The sequence below is a fragment of the Microcebus murinus genome, chromosome 19 (genome assembly GCF_040939455.1).
Source record: "Microcebus murinus isolate Inina chromosome 19, M.murinus_Inina_mat1.0, whole genome shotgun sequence".
Classification (NCBI taxonomy): domain Eukaryota; kingdom Metazoa; phylum Chordata; class Mammalia; order Primates; family Cheirogaleidae; genus Microcebus; species Microcebus murinus.
This window is the reverse complement of record NC_134122.1, coordinates 25290373-25313816: the sequence shown is the minus strand read 5'-3', so window position 1 is coordinate 25313816 and position 23444 is coordinate 25290373. Positions and strand designations below refer to the sequence as shown.

The following is a 23444-nucleotide window of genomic DNA, read 5'->3' as shown; positions in this document are numbered from 1 at the left end:
TGTTGGTGTCATGTCTAATACATATGATTTATTTTAAGGGCTAGTTTAGGATTCCTTACATTATAGAGTCCTCAGCATAAATATAAATTAATGCTCTAAACTCTTGCTAAATAATGGAAAGAACCTTAAATCACTTTATTTATTCCTCTCCAAACATAAATACTATTTTTGTTTTATATTTTAATTCTGTATTCATTTTTATTTTATTTACTTATTTAGAGATGGGGTCTCACCGTGTTGCCTAGGCTGAACTCAAGCTTCTGGGCTCAAGCAGTCCTCCTGCCTTAAGCCTCCCATGTAGCTGGGAGTACAGGCACCCAGTCTGTGTACATTTTTTAAATCCACAATATGTTTTGTTTTATGCAGTCAGTATTTGTCATCATACCCAAATATTTACCATTTTTGTTACTCTTCATTTCTTTCTGAATCTCTAGCCTTAAAACTGAGATTATTTTTCTTCTGCCTAAAGACTACCTTTTAGAATTTTCTTTGTGGCAGGTCTGCTGATGCTTTCATTGAGTATAAAATTCTGTGTGGTAGTTATTTTCTTTTAACACTAAGAAGATACTATTTTAATGTTTTCCAGATTCCATTTTTCTGTTGAAAAGTTAGTCTTATTTTTGTTCTTTTGAAGGCAATATGTGCTGCTGCTGTTAAGAATTTCTCTTTTTATCTGTTTTCTGCTGTTTTACTATGTTATACCTAGGTTTATATTGTTCAGGGTTTTTTAATTCATCCTCTTAGGATCTTCAAAACTGAAATCAAGCCACTGTCTTTCTTGAATATTTGTATTTTGCCTTCAAATATTGCTTCTTCTCTCTCCTTCTCTCTAGAACTTCAGTTACATAGTTGTTAAGACCAGCTTTTCATTGTAGTCTTTGTCCTATTATATAATTTTCATTTTTATTTGTCTTATTCCAGCCATTTTCTTATGATGTGCCTTTCAATTCACTAATTTCTCTCTTCAGCTATATTTATTTAAAATATTCTATATCAATCCATTGATTCCTAATCTTAGTTATGGTGTTTTTCCATTCTGGAATCTGCATTTGATTCTGCTGAAATTCTTAACTTGGTCTTTTATTTCCCTAAACATGCTAATTGTTATTTTAGAATTCATATCTGATAACTTCACTGTCTAAAACCTTTGTAGGTTTGTATCTGTTGTCCATTACTTCTCTTGCTTTGGTTTTCTCTTGCACCAAATTCTTGTATGCCATTTTTGTGTCTGAAAATTTTGAGATCCTAGGTGATGTTATATTTCTCTACAGAGGATGACCTACATTGGTTTCTTGAAGAAGAGCAAGGGCACCAGCAATCTCAAATTCAGGGTGTTGAACTGTCCAAACTAGAATTGAGTTCTTGGGAGGCACATTTCCAGTTTGCCCTTATTTCAAGTGGATTAGCCCTTCAAGGACTCACCCTAAAGCTTGACATTCACCAGCCCCTTTCTTACATGAGATTTCCCAGAGTGACAGTTGTTATCAGTTTGACATATACTTTTCCAGATCTTTTCTTTGAATTTTAATTTAGTAGAGCAATTGTGTACTAGTTATTAAATTTAAAAATGTATATACTTATATGTCATTATTGTTTTTTCATATCTATGAAAAAAATCTTATGTATCTAAAGAGGGCATATACAAGGATATTTACCACCACATTGTTTGTAGCATAAAAAGAAAAAAAAAAACACTAGAGAAATTCTAAAGTGTGTCCCTTAGAGAATGGTTAACTATTACTTGTTCTACAAAATACAACTTTGCCTCACCAGAAAGAGAGAGCTCAATATGTACTGAAATGGAAAGCTCACCAAGAAATGACATTAAATGAAGAAAAGCACACTGTAAAATAATACATATACAGAATGATTCTGTTTATTTAAAAAAGCAGACACAAACACAATCATTTCATAAAGTATATATATGTACAGACACATATACACACATATTAATAGTTAACTATTCTCTTAAGGGTTTGTAGAATAGATGTGAAAAAACAGTAATGGCATATCTAACTATATACATTTTTTACTTTAATAAATAGTACAAAATTGCTCTTCTAAATTCACCAGCAGTTGATGGTAGTATAATAGTTTTCATACATCCTCACCAGTGCTTGATATTATCCAGTTAAAAAGTTTTCCAGTCTTACAAGGGGGAAAAAAATATCATCTTTTAATTTTCAGTTTGCCGATTACTAATGAGCTTTAGATTCTTTTCATGTGTTCATTGAACATTTCTAATTCCTCTGCTGTCTTAGCATTCTTTTATTATTTCCTCTTCTGTGCAGTTGTTTTTGTTCTATGGGTCTCAGAGGTTAAATTATAATTCAAACTATATCTCAAGCTTCAGTCAATGAATAGCTAGCTACCTTGATTCTTACAGATACTATAGTGTGATCAAATTTTAATGTTAGGATAAACGAGAAGAATAGGTATTGTTAAGGGGAAGGGTATTAGTTTTTTTCTTTCCTATCCTATCTTAGAAGCTCAATGAGGAGGAATAGGCACAGGAAAGACATTGAATTATTATTATTATTGAAATTTCATTTTTTCTTAGACAAATAGACCTCAGACATCACGACCCAATCTCATCAAACCAGCTGCCCAGTGGCAAGATCTGAAAAGATTGGGAGAAGAAAGGCCTAAAAAGTCTAGAGCAGCATTTGAATCTGATAAGAGCAGCTATTTTTCAGTGTGTAACAACCCATTGTTTGATTCTGGGGCACAGGATGATTCTGAGGATGACTACGGTGAATTTCTGGATCTTGGGCCTCCTGGAGTCTCTGAATTCACTAAGACAAGTGGCCAAACAGAAAGAGAACCCAAACCTGGACCAAGTCACAACCAAGCAGCAAATGACATTGTCAAGCCCAGATCAGAGCAGAAAGTCATAATCTTGGAAGAAAGTAGCCTCCTTTTTGGAGAAAGTGATCCTTTGGGAATTCAGAACCAGTCATCTGAAGACTCAGAGACAGAACTTTTATCAAATCTCGAAGAGTCAGCTGCTATAGAAGATGATCAGGCCATTGAAGAAGACTGCTGGTTAGATCATCCTTATCTCCAGTCTCTAAACCAACAGCCCCGTGAGATAACAAACCAGGTTGTTCCTCAAGAGCGGCAGCCTGAAGCAGAACTGGTTGCCTTGTTGTTTCAGCATGAACTTCCAGGGCCAGCTTTTCCAAGGCCAGCTTTTCCAAGACCAGAACCCCAGCAGGATGGGATTCCAGGCCCCTCGTCACCTCAGCCTGCCCATCCTCTGGGAGAGCTTGAAGACCAACAATTAGCAATAGATGATGAAGAGCCAGGTCCAGCCTTTCCAATGCAAGGATCTCAAGAGCCCAACTTGGAAAACATTTGGGGGCAAGAAGCTGCTGAGGTAGATCAAGAACTCGTTGCACTGCTAGTGAAGGAAACAGTAAGTTTTATATTATAATTGTAGAAACTAAGTATACTGAGTTTTGTTTCATTGCAAAAAAAAACGTTTATATGTAGACTTCATTTTCATAAGAGGTATATATGTAGATGTATAGAACAGAAGAGAAACTCTGAAGACATGAAAATGGAATCAAGGTTCCTTAAACTATACTTAGCCCTCCAGGAAGCCCTCCGAGATTCTAGCTGCATATCATGGTGGCCTGGTGCTATCATACCTGCAGTCTCCACAGTTTTTTCAAAATCCTTGAGTTGATGCTGAAACCCCTACAGTAGGTTTTTTGGTTGACCTAGACCTATGTTGTCTAATATGGCAGTCGGTAGCCTCATGTTGCTGTTTATAGTTAAATGTCTTACAGTTAAATTACAAATACAGTTTCCAGTGGCACCAGTCACATTTTAGCCTCAGCAGCCACATGGTGTCAATAGCCCCCTCATTGGAAAGCACAAAGAAGAGCATTTCCATCATCATACAAAGCTCTGTTGGGTAGTACTGACATAGTAATACAGGCCTTTATGTCCATCCAGAGTCAGCTGCTATTTGCCTTTGAGTAAATTCCTTAATCCTACTTCACCCAGGTGTTCCCATCCAGTTCTAGGTTATGTGCTTCTTGAGGACAGGCATGGAATTGTACCTTATTTGTGTTTGGACTCCGTTTGCCTGGGCAGAGATGCTTAGTATTTGTTGAAAGAATGAAGACTGGATCTATAAAATAGGGGCAGAGGACCAGATTATTTCACCTGTCTAGATTTCATCTTCTGTTTAGTCAGATGAATCTGGGAATGTAGCATTGAATTTTAAACACACACAAACCTGCTTTGTAGCCCTTTTCTAGTCTTTAGTCATTTTATATACTTTTTGCCGTCTAGTTTTTATTGCCGTTTGAAACCATTCTAGTGAATAAGTTACAAATAATGTTCTTATTCCTTTCCAGGAAGCAAGATTTCCAGATGTAGCAAATGGATATATTGAAGAAATAATTCATTTGAAGAATTACTTTGATCTGAATGTGTAAGTATACCACCACCATGCCTTTTTTCTCTTTTTTGGGTGGAAAAATATATATAACATAAAATTTGTCGTTTTTATCTTTTTTTTTTTTTTTTTTTTTTTTGAGACAGAGTCTCGCTTTGTTGCCCAGGCTAGAGTGAGTGTCATGGCGTCAGCCTAGCTCACAGCAACCTCAAACTCCTGGGCTCAAGCGATCCTCCTGCCTCAGCCTCCCGAGTAGCTGGGACTACAGGCATGTGCCACCATGCCCGGCTAATTTTAGATATATATATATCAGTTGGCCAATTAGTTTCTTTCTATTTATGGTAGAGACGGGGTCTCGCTCTTGCTCAGACTGGTTTTGAACTCCTGACCTTGAGCAATCCGCCCGCCTCGGCCTCCTAGAGAGCTAGGATTACAGGCGTGAGCCACCACGCTCGGCATTTTTATCATTTTTAAGTGTACAATTCAGTGGCGTTAAATAAATTCACATTATTGTGCAACCATCACCACCATCTATCTCCAGAACTTTTGTATCTTCCCAAACTGAAACTCATTCTCATTAAACAGTCCTCATTAAACAGCAACTCCCTGTGCCTTCTTCTCCCAGCCCCTGGTGCCTACCATTCTACTTTCTGTCTCTAAGGATTTGACTACTCTAGGGACCTTATATACGTTGAACCATACATTATTTGTCCTTTTCAGACTGGCTTATTTCACTTTGCACTGTATCTCTTTTTAATGATCTTGTTTGTTCTAACATTAGTCGTGTAGAGACTGTTTTCTGGATCTTACTGCATGGTTATGGGATTATGATACTTAGTTGTTTCTGGGCACTGATATTACCTATGTTTTAGTCAAGATGTTAAAAGACATTTTCTTCCTTACAGTTGTAATAGAGAAAGTGTATTGTAATAGAGAAAGTGTAAATAAAGAATGCAACCATTCTGCCTATTTGTAGAATTACATGAAGCATTTCTTTAGTTTTTATTATAAAAGTGATAAATATGTTTCTTTTAAAAAAGAAAGTTTCCTGAAGAATACACAATGAAAAATAAGTCTTATTCTTCTTATACTCTTTTACTGTCTTCTAGTCTACAGAGGTGAAATAGTTGTAACTTTGTAACGAATGGTAGAGTGTTGAAATTAATTAATCAGATTATCACAGTTGATACAGATATTTTTTAACTAATCAAAAGAGGTAGTACATTTAAACCACTGTCCTCAAAGGTCATGTCTTACACTGTAGTTCTCAGCCAGGGGTACATGTGGGTCTGTTCCATGCCAAGAGTAAGAGGGAAGGGCCCCCCTTTTCCAGGTACTCAGCCCAATATAAGTACTTTTTTCTAATTTGTACAAAGACACTGTTGTTGCCACCAGTGGCCTTGTCAAATCTGACCTTTGTCCAGAGACAAGCACTCTTACCAGGTTTTAAATCGAAATCGAATCCAGGATTTTTAATGTATTTGTTTATCAGTTTAGCTTCTTAATCTCACTTATTTAAAATGTCATTGATTCCCCCCTCCCAGCATTTTTAAATATAAAAGGGTGAAAGACTGTACAATGAACACCCATTTATATATCTACCACTTAGATTATTATCTGATGTTCTGCTGTAAAGAAGATTTTTCCTTTATATATGTCCTCTAGCTTTTTTTTTCTTTTAAATAACTTTCGTCTTAAGAATTTTTGTTTAAGTAGTGTTTTAAATCAGTTACAATCATTTCTTTCTTCCCCATTTTTTTTTTTTTTTGAGACAGAGTCTCGCTTTGTTGCACAAGCTAGAGTGAGTGCCGTGGCGTCAGCCTAGCTCACAGCAACCTCAAACTCCTAGGCTCAAGTGATCCTCCTGCCTCAGCCTCCCGAGTAGCTGGGACTATAGGCATGCGCCACCATGCCCAGCCAATTTTTTCTATATATATTAGTTAGCCAATTAATTTCTTTGTATTTATAGTAGAGACGGGGTCTTGCTCTTGCTCAGGCTGGTTTTGAACTCCTGACCTCGAGCAATCCGCCCGCCTCGGCTTCTCAAAGTGCTAGGATTACAGGCGTGAGCCACCGTGCCCCGCCTCTTTCTTCCCTTTTTGAGACAGAGTTTCCCTCTTGTCGCCTGGCTGCTGTGGCATCAGCCTACCTCACAGCAATCTCAAACTACTGGGCTCAAGGGATCCTCCTGCCTGAGCCTTGTGAGTAGCTGGACTACAGGTGCACGCAGGAGGCCTGGCTAATTTTATATATATTTATATATATATATATTTACACACACACTTTTTTTTTTTTTTTTTTAGAGGAAAGACGGGATCTTGCACATTCTTGGGTGGTCTTGAATTCCTGAGCTCAAGTGATCCTCCAACTTTCCAACTTCGGCCTCCCAGAGTTGCTAGGATTACAGGCGTGAACCTGTAAAATGCCTGGCCGCCATTTTTTTTTAATCAAAAATTTATGTGCATAATTTCCAGTTCAAATTTAACATTGAGGTTTTTGTCTCAGTTTTTACATTTTACATTTATACATTTTTTCTTTCGCTAAAAACTTGATTTCGTCCAGGCGCAGTGGCTCACACCTGTAATCCTAGCACTCTGGGGTCAGTAGTTCAAAACCAGCCTGAGCAAGAGCGAGACCCTGTCTCAACTATAAAGAGAAAGAAATTAATTGGCCAACTAATATATATAGAACAAAATTAGCCGGGCATGGTGGCGCATGCCTGTAGTCCCAGCTACGGGGGAGGCTGAGGCAGAAGGATTGCTTAAGTCCAGGAGTTTGAGGTTGCTGTGAGCTAGGCTGACGCCACAGCACTCACTCTAGCCTGGGCAACAAAGCGAGACTCTGTCTCAAAAAAAAAAACTTGATTTCTAACAACTTTAATATGTTTATTTTCTTTATCCTACAGTACACATTTAAAAATTTTTTTAATGTAACATTAGCGTCATTTATAATAATAAGTCTATCCAGGCATCCTTAGAATAAAAAGAAAAAAATAATTCTAAGTGAAGTAAACAGTTTTTTATAGATATTTCTGTACTTAATATATATCTCAAATAGGCAAAACAGTTTAGACTACCAGACCATGGATTGGTCAGTTCTGGAAATTTCATAACTATTCTCACCCCAAGTAATCCCTTTGCCCGTCGTCTTCTCCTTCTTCTGTAATCCTCCTCTCCTCCCCTGACCTCTATGTCTCAACCACACCTCCTTGTCTCTGAGATGCATTCCTGATGACTTCTTCAGAGATGTCTTCTAGCTCACCAGTTCTCTTTTCAGTAGGGTGTGATCTGCTTTTAACCCATCCACCATGGTCTTTATTTTAGTTACTGTATTTTAGTTTTTAATTTTCTTGGTCATTTTTCTAATGTCTTATTCTTTGTATTTTTAATACTTTTATTTATTTAAACACAATAAACATAGTTTCTTCGTGTGGTCTTCCTGGTGTTTGAAGTTCTTGGGAATCTTATTTTGTTGTTTCCGCTGGCTTCTATGATGTCATGTTTTCTTATTTATTTTGTAAATTTGTTTTTTATTTTGTTTTTCTTTTCTTTTTGGAGACAGTCTTGCTCCATCACCCAAGCTGGAAGTGCAGTAGCATGATCATAGCTCACTGCATCCTCAATCTCCTAAGCTCAAGTGATCCTCCTGCTTCTCAGCCTCCTAAGTAGCTGGGACTACATGTGTGCACCACCACGCCCAACTAATTTTTTTTAATTTTTGTGGAGGCAAAGTCTTATTATGTTGCCCAGGCTGATCTCGAGTTCCTTGGCCTCAAACAGTCCTCCTGCTTTGTCCTCCCATAGTGTTAGAATTATAGGCATGAGCCACTGCACCTGGCCATATTTTGTAAATTTGATGCTAAGCTCATGTTGAGGTCTTGATAGAATTGGTTTCTTCAGAGAGAATTTGCTTTTGCTTTTGTCAGGTGCCATGGGGCAGTGTCCATCTAAGATCACTTTAGATGCCTGTGTTGAAGTTTTTGGATAATCCACAACTTATTTAGCATTTTTTATTTTTCAATAGGGGATTCTACCTGGGTACTAAATCTTCCATACTACTGGAAAAGGAAGCAATTTTGTTACTTTACTTGCCAGTTATTCTCTCTTCTCAAACCTATCTCCATACTCCTTATTGTATACATTTTTAAACCTGGTTCTTGTAGACTATAACACACTTACAGAAAAATATAAAATAAGGATTCACAGCCCAGTATTATAAAGCAAAAAATATAACCACAACCCAGAAATCTTCAAGAAGTAGAACATTGCTACCATCTTTGAATATTATATAAGGGTCTAATAGTCTGTAGTCCTTTGTGTCTTCTTTCACTCAGCATTATGTTCATGAGGTTCAGTCATGTGTATAACCACAGTTCATGTATTTTCGTTGCTAGGTACATTCCATTAATATCAAAATACTATAATTAAATTTTTCCTCTACTTTTTTTTTTTCTCTCTCTCTAAGAGACAGGGCCTTGCTTTTGCCCAGGCTGGAGTGCAGTGGCTATTCACAGGCATGACCGTAGCGCAGTACAGCCCCAAACTCCTGGGCTCAAGTGATCCTCTCATCTCAGCCTCCTGAGTAGCTGGGACTACATGCCCACACCACTGTGCCTGGCTGCCTTCCACTTTCAATAGGCTTATGAGTTGGTTCTTCTTTGTGGCAATCTCAGATAATGCAGCTGTGGACATTGAAATGCAAGTCTCTTGAGCCTCGACTCTGTCCCAGGTCGTGGCTTCAACCAGCTTATTGGCTACTGTTTGCTATCTTCTAGCAGAATTGTTTGTTGTTTGGGGAGGTTTTTTTGTTTTGTTTTTTTTTTAGTCTTGTTTCTCATCTTTTTTGGGGAGAATTGGCCTCCCATTATAAGAAGTGAAAATACTATCTTAAGCTTTTAAAATATTTTCTTTTGGGGAGTCTAATGTTATGATAATAAGTACATTTTTAAAAATTACTAAACTTTATTTTTTATTTTATATTATTTTTTTGAGACAGTCCCTGTTGCCCAGGCTAGAGTGCAGTGGCATCATCATAGCTCACTGGAACCTCAAATTTCTGGGCTCAAGCAATCATCCTGCCTCAGCCTCCCCAGTAGCTAGGACTACTAATGTGCATCTCACCCAGCTAATTTTTTTTATCTTTTATAGAGGGTCTTGCTATTGCTTAGGCTAATCTCAAACTCTTGCCCTTAAGTGATCCTCCTGCCTTGGCCTCCCAAAGTGCTAGGGTTACAGGCATGAGCCACTGCATGCAGCCTAAACTTTATTTTTTAAAGCAGTTTTAGGTTCACAGCAAAATTTAACACAGATAACTACATTTTTACAATGAAATGTATCTCCTAGACTTTCACTCAGTCAAAAAGCAACTTATTTTTATGTGCTCCTTTAGTTCTTCTGGAATGAAACCATGATTTTTTCAAAGGATAAATACAACTTTGGGTACCTTGTTTGTGAAATAACATTAAGTAAAAAATATCTATTTTTTTCTTCATGGTGTTAATGATTACCTTTAATAACCATTCTATTGAGTTTTCTTCTTTGCTCAATATTAGTTCATAGTTTTCATTAAGTTTTGATAAACATTACTCTGCATATAGCACCACTTCTTTTATTATTCACTACATGATGAAATCCTAAAAGTTAAAATTTGGGGTTAAGGTTTATGAACAAATTCATGGTCCTTGAAATAGCTTTTCAGTAGATTTGTACCAGTTAATGTACCTATTAGATATTTGTGTGAATTGCTCTAACAGTTCTTGAACAATATTAAGTAATGATGTTTTTTTGTTGTTGTTGTTAACCAGTTATAAAGTAGTCTAATATTGGAAGTTGCATTTCTTTGGTACTTGGCTGTGATTTTCATATACTTGTTTAATAATTATATTTCTGTCCCATGTGAATTGTTTACTACTCTCAAAATGAAATGTAATACTTGTTTGTTCATTACAGGAAATATAAATGATAGAGAAAAGTATAAACTTTACACATTTGAAAAATAGTGATTTCAATATCAAATACCATGTTTTAATATTTTTTAACAATTCATAATAAATTTTAAAGTAAGTCCATAGAATTTTAGTATTACTATAGTATTTCCTTCTATAAATGAACATACTAGTTTTTTAAAAATATCTTCAATATTTGTTGTCTGTAAAATATCAGTAAAATATAATCAAATTATCAGATTCTGTTACAATTCTGTTCTTTTACTTCCTGAGTCTCGTATCTGTCCTTATTTTTAAGGACCTACTAGCCCTCTGTTTTTGTGTCAACTCAGAGGCAAACATTGATTCTTAAACACAAAAAATTCTTGTGAAATCCAAAAGACCAGGCAGTATATAGTAATTGTTGGAGTCTGGTTTTCCTACTTTCTTTCCTTTCTGTTAGTCCCTGGGCTCTTGGGATAATGTTAATTTCACAGCTAAGCTAAAATGTTGTCAATGTAGACCTGAAATGAGGCCTACAGCCAAGTTGAGCAGGCTGGGATTTTGTTGTAGCTGACTCTCAGTCACTTTATGTATATCTTTAAATGGTCTTTAGATGGAACCATCTGGCCACTTTAAGCAGGAAGAGCCTATACACTATACAACTTCATATGGCCAGCATCTAGTCTTTGGCTGGTTAACTAAGACTTGTCAGTCACATGTGGTACAACTTCAGTTGGATAAAGGCAGCAACAACTATCTAAGAACCAAAAGTAGAATATAAGCCTGGCTTACTTAGCCAGAGTGCTTTCTCTAGGTCATCAGCATGTTGAGTCAGATCGAGCATGAGATAACATAAAGAGGTGGGCAGATTTGTGTCTGACAAGCTTCCCTACTTGCTTTGCCCCAGGGTGCAAGTATTAGTGGAGGGGCTACAGCTTGTTTCTGAAGAAGGGAAACCTTAGCCTTCATAATCTGTGCCACTGAATATCACTTAACCTCCAGGAACATTCTATTGGTAAGAGTAGAGAAGGAATTAAACTACAAATGAATTTTGACAGTTCAGAGTGAGTTCTGATTTCTGCCTTGTGGAACTCCATACCTTGCAGCATTTCAGTATGTAAAGTTCTTAATATTGTTGAAAACATAAAATGAATTGGGAAGAGAAGAACCTCTAAAATATGTTTGTTTTCTCAAGAAATTGTACCTGCTATTTTACCTCTATATCATATAAGGTGTACTTATGTATAATGTACTTGAGAAAATATATAAAAATAGACAATTCTAAAGGATAAATACAGGTACTATTCCATTTCTGGTCTGTGGTTGTGCACGGTATGCATGTGCAAGCAGTTGTTTGGAACTCTAGGCTTTTCCCCCCAGATAGAGGATCTTTATTGGTGGTGAATTCTCAGGTCAGCCTTCAAAGATCTACACAACCTACAGTGTACACTAATAAATTCTAGGACAAAGAATTACCATCAATGACAATGATTTTAAAAGGAAAATGTGCTCAGAATTCTTGTCTCTCCCTTTGCTACACTGTAGAATAGGAAGACGTTTTTGCTTTCTTTGTTTCCTTTTCCGGCCTCTGGCCCTGTGTTCCCTAGACTGGGCAAGCTGCAGTGATAAGGAAGAGAGGAACTTGGACATAAGAAGCATACTGGGGGGGGAGGGGGGAAATGGGCATTTATTGAAACCTTAAAATCTGTATCCCCATAATATGCCGAAATAAAAAAAAAAGAAGAAGCATACTGGGCTCCTGGAAGTGAAAGTGAAGAAAAAGGTATTGAGATGTCAGGATGAGGGAGAGGGCTTTGTCAAAGGGCCATGCCTGAGGGCCCAGGGGCAGAATAATCATACCCTTCCATTTTCCAGTCCCCAAACACTAGCACTTGGGTGAGAAAAGGAGCCAGAGCTGGGTATCTGCTCTGTCTTCTTCCTGCTAGACCTGTCTCACTATTATTATAGGCCGCACTGTTGACATTGGGCAAGCGAGAACTAGGAAGAAGGAAAATGAGTGAGAATTATGGATGGGGTATCCAGGGGCAGGTGGAGGCAGGTGTAGATTCCTAAGAATCTACAGGAGCAAGGGAAAGAAGTAGGGGTCAGAAGAGGGGAAGCCCTCATTGCCCACTGAGCAAAGAAGCTGACTGTGCCCTGGCCATAATGTTCTCAATACTCTGCAGTCATCCCAAGGTTGTTGTCTGATTTGATTATGTTATAGGGTGAAGAGCCTGGATTGTTAACATTTGTTAAGTCTGGGTGGTGATGCCTCCTCTCTATATCCTTACTTCTGAAGTATTGTAATAGGCAAGGCTATTGAGTTTGATAGAGTAAGTCTGTTCATATAACAACACAGTTCATCAGTCTTACAGTTAGCTAAATAAACTGAGCATAACTCAGATGGCTCGTAGAGATTTATATTACCATAGAGATTTGCGTTACTATAGGATTAGGAAAAGTATTGTATTTCATTTATTTATTCTCTCAGCAAATTTTTTTTATTTGTAAATGTGAATATACACACTTTCCCACTTATTTGTTCATGGTTTTCTTGACAAACAATAGCTACTTTTCTTACAGATTCTCCAGTTCCATAAAGTTTTACCTATAATAATTTCAGTGAATTTATTTACATCTATACCCAACTAGTATAGAAACTTCAGAGGAATTTGCATTCATTAGTTTGTTCATTGCTTTTTAAACTTTTTATCTTTCACAGAGATAGTATTGAATTACATTCAATGTAATTGGTTTTTGTTTGTTTGTTTAGTTTTTCTGGCTGCAAACATCTTAATTCCTTAATAGGCCAGTAGTAATGTACGCCTAGGGACTTTATTTTTCAGACATTACATTTGAAGCAGTAGGCAGATGTGGGATTTGGAAGCAGTGTGAACGTGACATCATTTGTTTTTGCAGACTTTGTAATTTTCTTCTGGAAAATCCAGATTATCCAAAGAGAGAAGATAGAATCATTACAAACCCCAGTAGCAGCCTGCTGGCCGGCCAGGACGAGACCGAGGCAAGTGTCATGCTCTTGTTCTGCAGTCTCCACCTGGGAATTCTCTGCTTTATGGGTCATTTTTATGGGAAAAAAGTACTTTGTTGGGACACTTTGGGGGGGGCAGCACAAAGATTTCTATTTGCAAGTCAGGACACAATGTTAAAGATTAGCAGGGGAAAATAGGATTTCAGAATATATCTATACTTCAGTGGGATCTCTTAGACTGAGCTGCTTTGAATTCTGTATTTAACTCCTATCTGTTGTCATAAGCCTTATCTTCCCTTTCCCACAAAGAATTAAACAAATCCTCCATATCTTTAATCTACAAAGCAAGTTCCTAAAGGGAAATAAGAATTGGCCAAGATTCTAACATTTTATTATGAAAATTGTCAACAATACAGAAAAGTTGAAATATTTTACATTGATCACTTGTATACCCACCACTGATACTAATAAAAAGTTAGCATTTTACTGTATCTACTCCTACATCCTGTCCTTTGTCTATCAATACATCTTTCTTACATTTTATTTTATTATAAGGCATTTCCAAGTAAATTGCAAAAACATCAATATGCTTCTCTATAAATACTTCAGCATGCAAATCATCCTTGAATTTTAATATATGTTTATAGTTTTTCTTTTGATGTGCTATTTGTATACAGTGCATATACCTGTCTAACCAAATCTCATGTCAAGATGTAAATGGTTTGGTTTTTATGAACTTTAATTATTGTCTTCATTTGTGATTCAAATTAGCATTAGTATGTTATTTGGTGAAGGGACGTATAGTTCAGAACTTTGTTAAGGTCTTAATCTTCCTACTCCCACAGGTTCTTTTAACTATCGCTTTTGCATATTCTGTAGCAGGAAAAAAATATTTTTTTCTAAATGTTTTACAGAAAGAAGATGACTAAGAGATTGGTTTAAATCCCCAGCTATGCTTCTTTACCAGTTCTGGCTATAAAGCTAGTCTGTAGGTTCCAGACAGGTTGTTTTACTTCCCTGAGCCACTGTTTCTTCATTTCTGTCACAGGGCTAAGCTGATAACCTCTCTATAAGACTTAGGAGAACAGACAAGATTATTCTTTCTTATAATGTGTCAGTTGTAAAATGGTTTCCCCATGGGAAATGCACTGTGTGACCTCTGATTCGCACTTCTCTCTCGTTTCAGTTGCCGCAGGTGGACTTTTTTGATTATTCCAAGCTGGTTCCCCTGGACCAGCGCTGCTTCATCCAGGCTGCTGACCTCCTCATGGCTGACTTCAAGATGCTCAGCAGTCAAGACATCAAGTGGGCCCTGCACGAGCTCAAGGGACACTATGCAATCACCCGAAAGGTGCTCCCCTCAGTCTTCCTCTCGGGGTCACACCTCTTGACTATTCCTTCCCGTGATAATAGAAGGAAGAGATCAGCTTGAAGAGATTGGGATGGTTTATGAGGGCAAAGAGCTAAGGAATTTGTCAGAGTGAAGAGAAATAGACAAAGATATTTGCTGACCAGGAAGAACTGAATGAAAAAAATAATAGATGAGAAGCAACGAAGTTCTGGTTTGAGCATAAAGCATGGAGGGTAATACATTTTACTATGCAATGCAGATGACTAGAGTAGGGAAGGTATATTCCAATCCTGCTCCTTCCATATTTACTTTCTCACTTGGGTCAGGTCACAGCCATCCCTACATGGTCCAGTTTTCATTGCCAGGTGGTAAGGTCTTTAAAGAGCCCAGGGGCACACTAGCACCAGTGAATGGTGGTTTGCATCAGAAGAGAGTAAGTAGCTACTGAGAGCTCCCGGTATTTTGCCCCTGGGCCCTAAATAAGACACCTCTTAAAGGCCTCTGTTCCCAGGGTTAGATGGGTATTGATTCTGGTGAGTAGCAAAGACACGCTTCATTCTGTGGAGTACACCGCACAGTGGTCCATTTAGTAGTGGCAATCAAAGAGACGGAAGAGTGGACACCAGCAGAGTCCTTGACTTACTCCTCTCGGTCTCCCTTGCCGCCATTAAATCGTGCTCTCCTGCTGAAGTTTTTATGATTCCCAGCAAACTGAAGTTTTTTCCGCAAAGGATAAACAAATGTGAAGTTACTTTAATGGTTAAAATACTCCCTGGGTTTTACCTGAAGGAAGGTGAACCCAGCTGAATGTGGCTCATGCTGAGGTTCCACCTCTAGTAGATTGCCAAGAAGATGAAGGCAACTATCAGCAAACTCCTAATTGTAGGTTAATTTTAGGAAAAATTATTCTCAAGGGATTAGAGTTAGTACTTTTTACTTCTGAATCTCATTCAGCATGCTGTATAACAGAGAATGCCTGTACTGTCATTGAAAAGTGAATGATATTTCCCAAAAAAATAATGACCACAAATCCAAACGGGCTATTTCTATTTCATCCTTAGGCTCTCCCTGACGTTTTTGCTGCTTTAGCGGTTCATAGGCAGCCCCAAGAAAAATTCATACAGCTACTGGTCTGGGGTGGGTTGGTCCTTCTTATACTTTACTGCCCAGAAATGGGAACCCCCTGGGACCCATGGAAGGAGCTGTGCCAGCTGGTACTGTGTTGACCCGGAAATAAGACCTAACCATAAAATAAGCCCTAGCAGGATTTCTAAGCATTTGCGCAATATAAGCCCTACCCCAAAATTAAGACCTAGTAATGGGCATGGCTACGCAGTATATATGCACAACCCATGCATTTTGTCACAGAGCGGTAAAAAAAACGAGCAGCCCTTCTCATCTGCCGCACTGTGACAGCTACTATCCCAGAGGTGACTGGAAAGGTGTGGGCAGCCCCAACAACAAGGTCAGCTCCCCTTGTCAGGACCTGGCCATCCTGTGCGTGCTGCAAGCTGAGGAAGTCTCAGTGAAGTGAGGAGTGGGACGCTCCGCTTTAAGTGTTGTGTGTCCCCAAGGGGAAGAAGGAAAGCTGTGTCTGCCATTTTACTCAGCACTGTGGGCCTCTCTCACCCCACACAAATACCAGGGGATTGGGAAAAAGCTTCAGCAAGCAGTCTCCTACTGAGCCCAGAGAGATCATTTCTGCTCCACTGTGCAGATTGGACCCAGTGTTCACTGGATCGCTGATAAATAAGCCAGCCCTGCTCATTTAATGAGAGCTCTAGTGCTCGACATGAGCAACTGGGGCCAATAGTTCTAAAGGAAATAGAGTTGCAGGAAATTCAGGATTGAATTTGGGATTTAGAGAGTTATGATGATGTTCCAGAAGAAGATGACTTAACTCTATTTGAATAAATGTAGATTGTTGTACCTTACTTAAAAAAAATAACGCATCCCCTGAAAATAAGCCCTAGGGTGTCTTCTTGAGGAAAAATAAATATAAGACCTGTCTTATTTTGGGGGAAACTTGGTACGCACCTCCATGGCTCATCATCCCACAACCCACTCCTTTGGGAGGTTGTAGGGTTTTGTGGTTCTTCTGGAGACCCGACAGTCCTTAGGTAACTTAAAGATGGGGATTTATCCGTTTGCTCTCCTGAGCTTCCTCCTGTTGCTTTAATCACATGATTATTTGTGACACTATGTCTGCCTTAAGAGCTACTCTGTTCTCCTTGTGTATACCTTCCTTTCCTCGTTTTTCTGGTCCTTTATATTTGTTATGGTATCTGCTTGTTTGGTGGGTAGTTTGGAAATTTATATGGATTTTGAAATGGAGTGGGTTTGGGCTGTTTGTATTACAGAGAGGTATTTAACAGGAAATAATGTTTGGCAGAAGCTAAAACACAATGTGCCCAGTTAAAATTTAGAACTTCTCCCTCCTTGCTGTCTGCAAATGGTACATGAGGGCTCTGCCCTTTAGAAAATGACTGTCATGTGGACAGGGGAGTAAAAACACACTTAGAACTTTTTAAAATTACACCAATAGCACATATTCTCTAGGCTGCCACCAAACAGGATTATTTAGAAGTCCTGTTCACTATGGAGACTGGTGCATTTCCCTGGACTTTTTTTTTTTTTTCACTTTTTATCATAAACATCCTATACATAAAAGTAAAGATTGTGTTATAACAAGCCCCTGATCACCCATTGCTCAGCTTCATTATCAACTCATGCTCAATTTTGTTTCTTCGCTACCCCTACCCATTTTCCTCCCTCCCAGTTTTTAAGCAAATTGCATACATTTCATTTTTTTATCCACAGATATTTCAATGTTTATCTTTAAAAGATAAAGATAAGCTTTATAAAAACATAATCAGGCCGGGCGCGGTGGCTCACGCCTGTAATCCTAGCTCTCTGGGAGGCCGAGGCGGGCGGATTGCTCGAGGTCGGGAGTTCAAAACCAGCCTGAGCAAGAGCGAGACCCCGTCTCTACTATAAATAGAAAGAAACTAATTGGCCAACTAATATATATAGAAAAAATTAGCCGGGCATGGTGGCGCATGCCTGTAGTCCCAGCTACTTGGGAGGCTGAGACAGAAGGATCGCTTGAGCCCAGGAATCTGAGGTTGCTGTGAGCTAGGCTGACGCCACGGCACTCACTCTAGCCTAGGCAACAAAGTGAGACTCTGTCTCAAAAAAAAAACAAAAAAAAAAACATAATCAAAATACCATTATCATACCTTCAAAATGAACATTATTCGATAATCAAAGTAAGTGTTGACATTTCTCTGCATGGGTCAAAAATCCTTTCAACAGCTTGTTTGGTCATATCAATTTCCACGTAAAATTTGTTTATTGCAGTTGGTTGACTGTTACTTAAATCTCTTATGATCTGTAGAGATTTGTAATCTCTCTCCTTTTCCACACTTTATTTTTTCTGGTAATTTATTTTCTGGAAAATGAATTGGTTATCCTATAGATTTAGACAATTTAGATTCCACTGCCTGTACCCCCATAGTGTCATTAACTGGTCCCTCTGTGCCTTGTATTTCCTATAAATTGGTAGTTACATGTGGAGTCTTGATCAAACTCAGATTTGTTTTTATGGTTTTTGAGGGTTGGGATTTGTCTTAAATTTTAATTCTAGTTCTGCCACTTGTTAGTCTGTGACTTTGCGTATCTTAATGCTGAGCTTCAGTTTTCTATTAGTATATAATGGCTGTCTTACATATCTATTACAGTAATCAGATAACAACATATATATAGTCCATAACACATGCCTAGCACGTATCAGGTTTCAGTAAACAAGTTCCCGTCCCTTCACATTTTTTTCTGTGTGCTACAGAACAATTTTCAAGCTTTTGTACTGTCATCAGTCCTTAGAGTAATAGTATAAGAGCCTTCTGGTGATTCACTGTCCTTAGGTTTGCAGCGCTGAATCCAAGCTGGAGAGGGCTGTGACCCAAATAGGCCTACTCTGGTCTATTCCAGTCTGCTGTGTGGAGGCCCCATGTGCAGGGAGATTGTGTCATGTGTGCGTACACGTGTGCAGTTGTAAGTATTTTAGCTCAGCTCTTTTTATGGGAGTATCCCGTGGAAAGGCTTCTTGGAGTCCCCAGTATAGCTGCAGAATTTCTAGGCCTTTTAATTTTTTCCTGATTATAAAGCTCTATAGGGACAAAAATGCTCTCCTTGCTAAGTGGCTTTTGTTTGTTTGTTTTGAGACGGGTCTCACTGTGTGGCCCAGGCTGGTCTCCTGGCCTCAAGCAATCTCCCACCTCAGCCTCTTGAGTAGGTGGGATTACAGATATACACCACTGTGCTAAGTGGGGTTTTTTTATTGGGTTGGGGGGAGGTTGGAGATAATAGTCTCTCGCTCTGTTGCCCCAGCTAGAATGCAGCGGCATCATCCTAGCTCACTGTAGCTTCAAACTCCTGGACTCAAGCGATCCTCCTGCCTCAGCCACCCTAGTAGCTGTGATTACAGGCCCGTGCCACCATGCCTGGCTAATTTTTCTATTTTTTTTTAGAGAATAAGTGTCAATCTTGCTTAGGCTGTTCTTGAATTCGTGGCCTCAGGTGATTCTCCTGCCTTGGCCTCAGAGTGCTAAGATTACAAGCGTGAGCCATCCCACTCAGCCTGTACTAAGTGTTTTCAGTGAATAACTTCTAAACTGGAGGGAATAAGTAAGGCCTTAAAACTCACAGCAGGAAATATTTCTCAAAATGAATACTTGTTTTGATCAGAGTAGTTATTTCCATCATTTCAAAAATCAAATAGTGCTAAAATGCTTATGTATAATTTTCTAAATGGCAAGCTAGAGGCTCCTTCTTCAGGCTTTTCCTCTACTCTCCCAAGGCAACTTTCAGCTCTTTTACCTATTTTTTATATTTGCCTCCATATTTGTGAACATATGCTTATGCTTGATTCATCAGCTTTCGAAAGTACTTGTAGCTTTCCTTGTGGTGGATGGGGATCCTGAGTCTTACACACACTCAGACTCACCCATAGTCTCATCTTTTCAATAGACAGTTTTTATTAAATCTGTTTTCAGAGTTTTCATTATTATGACTATGGAAATGTGCACTGCTAGGGCAGGTAATGTAGTATGATAATGTTCTTTTCTTGAATTTTCTTTCTTTTTTTTTTTTTTTTTCCTTTTCTTTTTGGTGTTAAAGTTAGTTGCCTTGGTATTTTCATTTGCTTTGGTTTTCTGTGCTTTGTTTTGGTTTTGTTCTTTGACTCTCCAGCTAAATGTTTCCACACCCTGCAGCTCAGCTCAGACACAGTTGTGCTTATTGTCAGAGCTGCCAATTAATCCCACATTTCGCACCCCTTCCCCCCAGCCGCCTTCTCTGTCTGTCCTCATTATTGTCTGCCCTTGCTGTGTAGCTGTCATGGAGAGTTGCATTCGCAGTTATCTTGGGAATTCCCTTTGCCTTTCTCCTGGTTTACCCCTGTATTCTAGATCTGGCACATTTCTCAGTCTTGGTTTACATATGCACTCTTGACTGATAGTTCCTCTGGGATGAAAAGTATCTCCTCTCCAGTTTTCTTGATAATTTGCTACAAATGTGACTACAGCTTTTTTTTTTTTTTTTTTTTTTTTTGAGCCAGAGTCTCACTCTATTGCCTGGGCTAGAGTGCTGTGGCTTCAGCCTAGCTCATAGCAACCTCAAACTCCTGGGCTCAAGTGATCCTCCTGCCTCAGCCTGCCGAGTAGCTGGGACTACTATGCACCACCATGCCCGGCTAATTTTTTCTATATATTTTTTAGTTGGCCAATTAATTGCTTTCTATTTTTAGTAGAGATTGGGTCTTGCTCTTGGTCAGGCTGGTCTCAAACTCCTGACCTTGAGCGATCCGCCCGCCTCGGCCTCCCAGAGTGCTAGGATTACAGGCATGAACCACACAAGTGCCTTCATGAGGCCTAATCCTAGCAGCCTGAGCTGTCTTTTTAAACCGGCCTTTAACTTCATTCTCCAAGGTGGTAGTTCTCAAGGCCTCCACTCCCCAGGCCTGCTAGATTTCTCCCACCTCCTACCAGGCACCAGTGACACCCACTGTAGTCTTTGCAGGTCATCCCTTAAAGGAACTTTGGCCTTTGTCACAGATGTCCTAAAAATCTTACCAGACTATATCCTGAATCTCAGAACTAATACCTTGAGTGGCTGCTTGACTTGCGAATGTGAACAAGCTGGAGACAGACAGGCCAGACAATAGAAAAGTTACTCTTGAACATCTCTTGTTGCTAGGTTCCTCCTCCTTGGCTTTTTGAGCACTTAACTCCTGGTGAGTACTAGCCTAGACCTTGAGAAGCAGTAAAACATGGCAACCCAAAATGAGTGAGTGAGGCAAAGATCTCACAAAGTCAATGGAGGTTTATTAAGCCAAATTTTGAGGTCACTCCTGGGAAAAGTACAAACCACAGAAGCATCTGTGCTCTCCGAAAAGGGATTTGGAAACTCAGTATTTAAGGAGAGAGGGCATACGGAAAGAAAAAGGAGGGAGAAAGCAAGGCAGTGAGGCAAATGGTTACTTTCTGGAAATCTATGTTTTACATAAGGTAAGGTAAAAGTTTGAAGAGAAAAAGGGAGCAAAGGAAGAATCAATTATGCAGGTACCTCTGGGTGGTTGGAGGATCTTGTCTCTGTTCTGCATGTGGGAAGATGAGCTTAGAATCAAAAGTATCAGGCCGGGCGCTGTGGGAACACCACTGGTAGTGGGAATTTCAGAAAGAAGAAATAGAAAACAGGGGAGTAGAAATAAAAAGCCACATTTCTACACCCGTGGAAGGAGTTGGTAGGGGAAGTGGAAAGGTAGCAAGGTGAATTTTGTCAGCTTTTGATGGGGTTTCACGGAGTATATCTATGAGGACAATATGATATTGTCAAAGAGAGAAGCTTTAATTCCAAGAGTGGCCTGAACTCAAATCCTAACTTTCGCTAAAGTTTGACACCTGAGGCAAGTTCTTTCTCCTCTCTAAGCCTTGCTTTCCTCTACTGTAAAATAAATAATCCCTATCCCAGAGGATTATTGTGAGAATTAAATGAGGTAATGGTAGAAAAATCCAAAAGGAAGGGGTGGAGGTAAATTAAGGTGAAAGGATGATCCTTCCTCTTTGGTAGCTCAAATGCTCTCTTTTGTTATTTCACCACAGGGATATATAGCTGTTTATCTAGAATAAACATTCAGAATGTGATTATTGGCAACTTGCCTGTAACACATACATATCCCCTGTAACTATTCATTATTCCCCACGTGAGTATTACATGCAAACTGTGCAAGTTGCCAAAGATAACACCTTGAGCTTTGGTAACTTCCTTGTCCTCCAGAGGCTCCCAGTCTAGTTGAGTAATAACGTAGAACAGAGAAGCAAACAAATATACATATGTAATTGCAACTGTAGTAAAGACTTTGAAAGAAAAATGCAGGGTCTTTGGCAACCTGAGGTAGTCTAAGGAGTTCCTGGAGAGCCTCCCTGAGCAAGTGACATTTAATCACAGACCCAAGTAGGAGTTAAGTGAAAAGGGGGAGTGGAAGATGTTAGTCTCATTTATGGGGGTGAGGAATACTGTAAAAAACTGGTTTGGAGGGAAAGAATCATGACTTGAATATGGGAAACATTGTTTGCTATTATACTGAGTAGCTCCTGGGACACACTCAGGTGAAAGTAATTCATTGGGTGGTTGTGGTTGAGTGGACTAAAAAGGTTGGAAATATGGGCTGGAGATGGGATTTTGAGTCATCAGTATATGGAAGGTCACTTCACCAGCCTGGATGAGGTACCTAGAGAGAGTATCAGGTGGGAAGAGGGGGCTCCCAACATGTGAAGACCAAGTAGAGAATTGCAGGGAGGAGGGAGAAAGTTGGGTGGGAGAGCAGTCCACATTATTAAACACCTCCCCTGCAAGAGGGCAGGTGTGGTGAGAACTAACATGTACATGGTAGAGCGGCCCCTCATTGATAAGTATGGAATTTAGACAGCTTCTTTGATAAGCCACACAGCTACAAAGGGGAAGAAGAAAGAGGGGCTGGCAGCTTATAGGGGGATGAGATCAAGGAATTATTTCCTTTTTTTAAGATGGCAAAAATGAGCACATTTACATGCCAAATAGAAAGATAGAAGAGAGGGAGAAGCTGAAAAAAAAGGAGCGATCCCCACTATACTATCCCCAGTATAGGAACTTTGAGCTCCAGTGTGCTGTGGGGGTGGGGTGGGGGGGATATAGGTGCACCAGAGAGGAGTGTGGGAAGGAAGTTTGTGGAGTCAACAGGGATTGTTGACCAGAGAGGCAACGTGGAAGATGTGCCTACAGAGTGTAACTTAGCAGCCGTTTGTCCTGTGATTTAGCCTCCACTTACACAAGGACAGCTTGGACAGCTTTTATCTTCCTAAGTCACCCTTTAATCTGTCAGTAAACATTTTGGTTCCACCACCAAAGCAATATATAGAAGAGAAAATGAAAACAGTGAAATGCTGCCTATTTATTTTGCCACTGCCTGTTTCTGGTAAGCCGAGCAGGGAAGAGAGCTGAGACTGAGTCAGAATAAGACTTGGGGATTGCCGATGTTGCACATTTTCTGATTTTCCATTTACAGAGGTAACCTTTCCCTTTCTCAATTTTTAGGCCTTTTCTGATGCCATCAAAAAATGGCAGGAGCTATCACCAGAAACCAGTGGAAAAAGGAAGAAAAGAAAAGAAATGAATCAATATTCTTACATCGATTTCAAATTTGAACAAGGTAATGACAAATTGTGTGTGT

General features: G+C 39.1%; 1 protein-coding gene across 5 annotated transcripts in view; it reads left to right on the top strand.

Moving 5' to 3' along the window:
* The window catches only part of RNF216 (ring finger protein 216), a 155261-nt gene that overhangs the window by 32616 nt on the left and 99201 nt on the right, over positions 1–23444 (top strand). For 4 of the 5 annotated variants that reach the window (XM_075995267.1, XM_075995268.1, XM_075995270.1 and 1 more), the window contains exons 4-8: positions 2561–3418; positions 4371–4447; positions 13257–13359; positions 14513–14677; positions 23309–23423. In XM_075995267.1, the coding sequence (XP_075851382.1) occupies positions 2561–3418; positions 4371–4447; positions 13257–13359; positions 14513–14677; positions 23309–23423 (1318 nt within the window). The remainder of the gene's footprint in view (positions 1–2560; positions 3419–4370; positions 4448–13256; positions 13360–14512; positions 14678–23308; positions 23424–23444) is intronic. The other variant, XM_075995269.1, reaches the window with a different exon arrangement.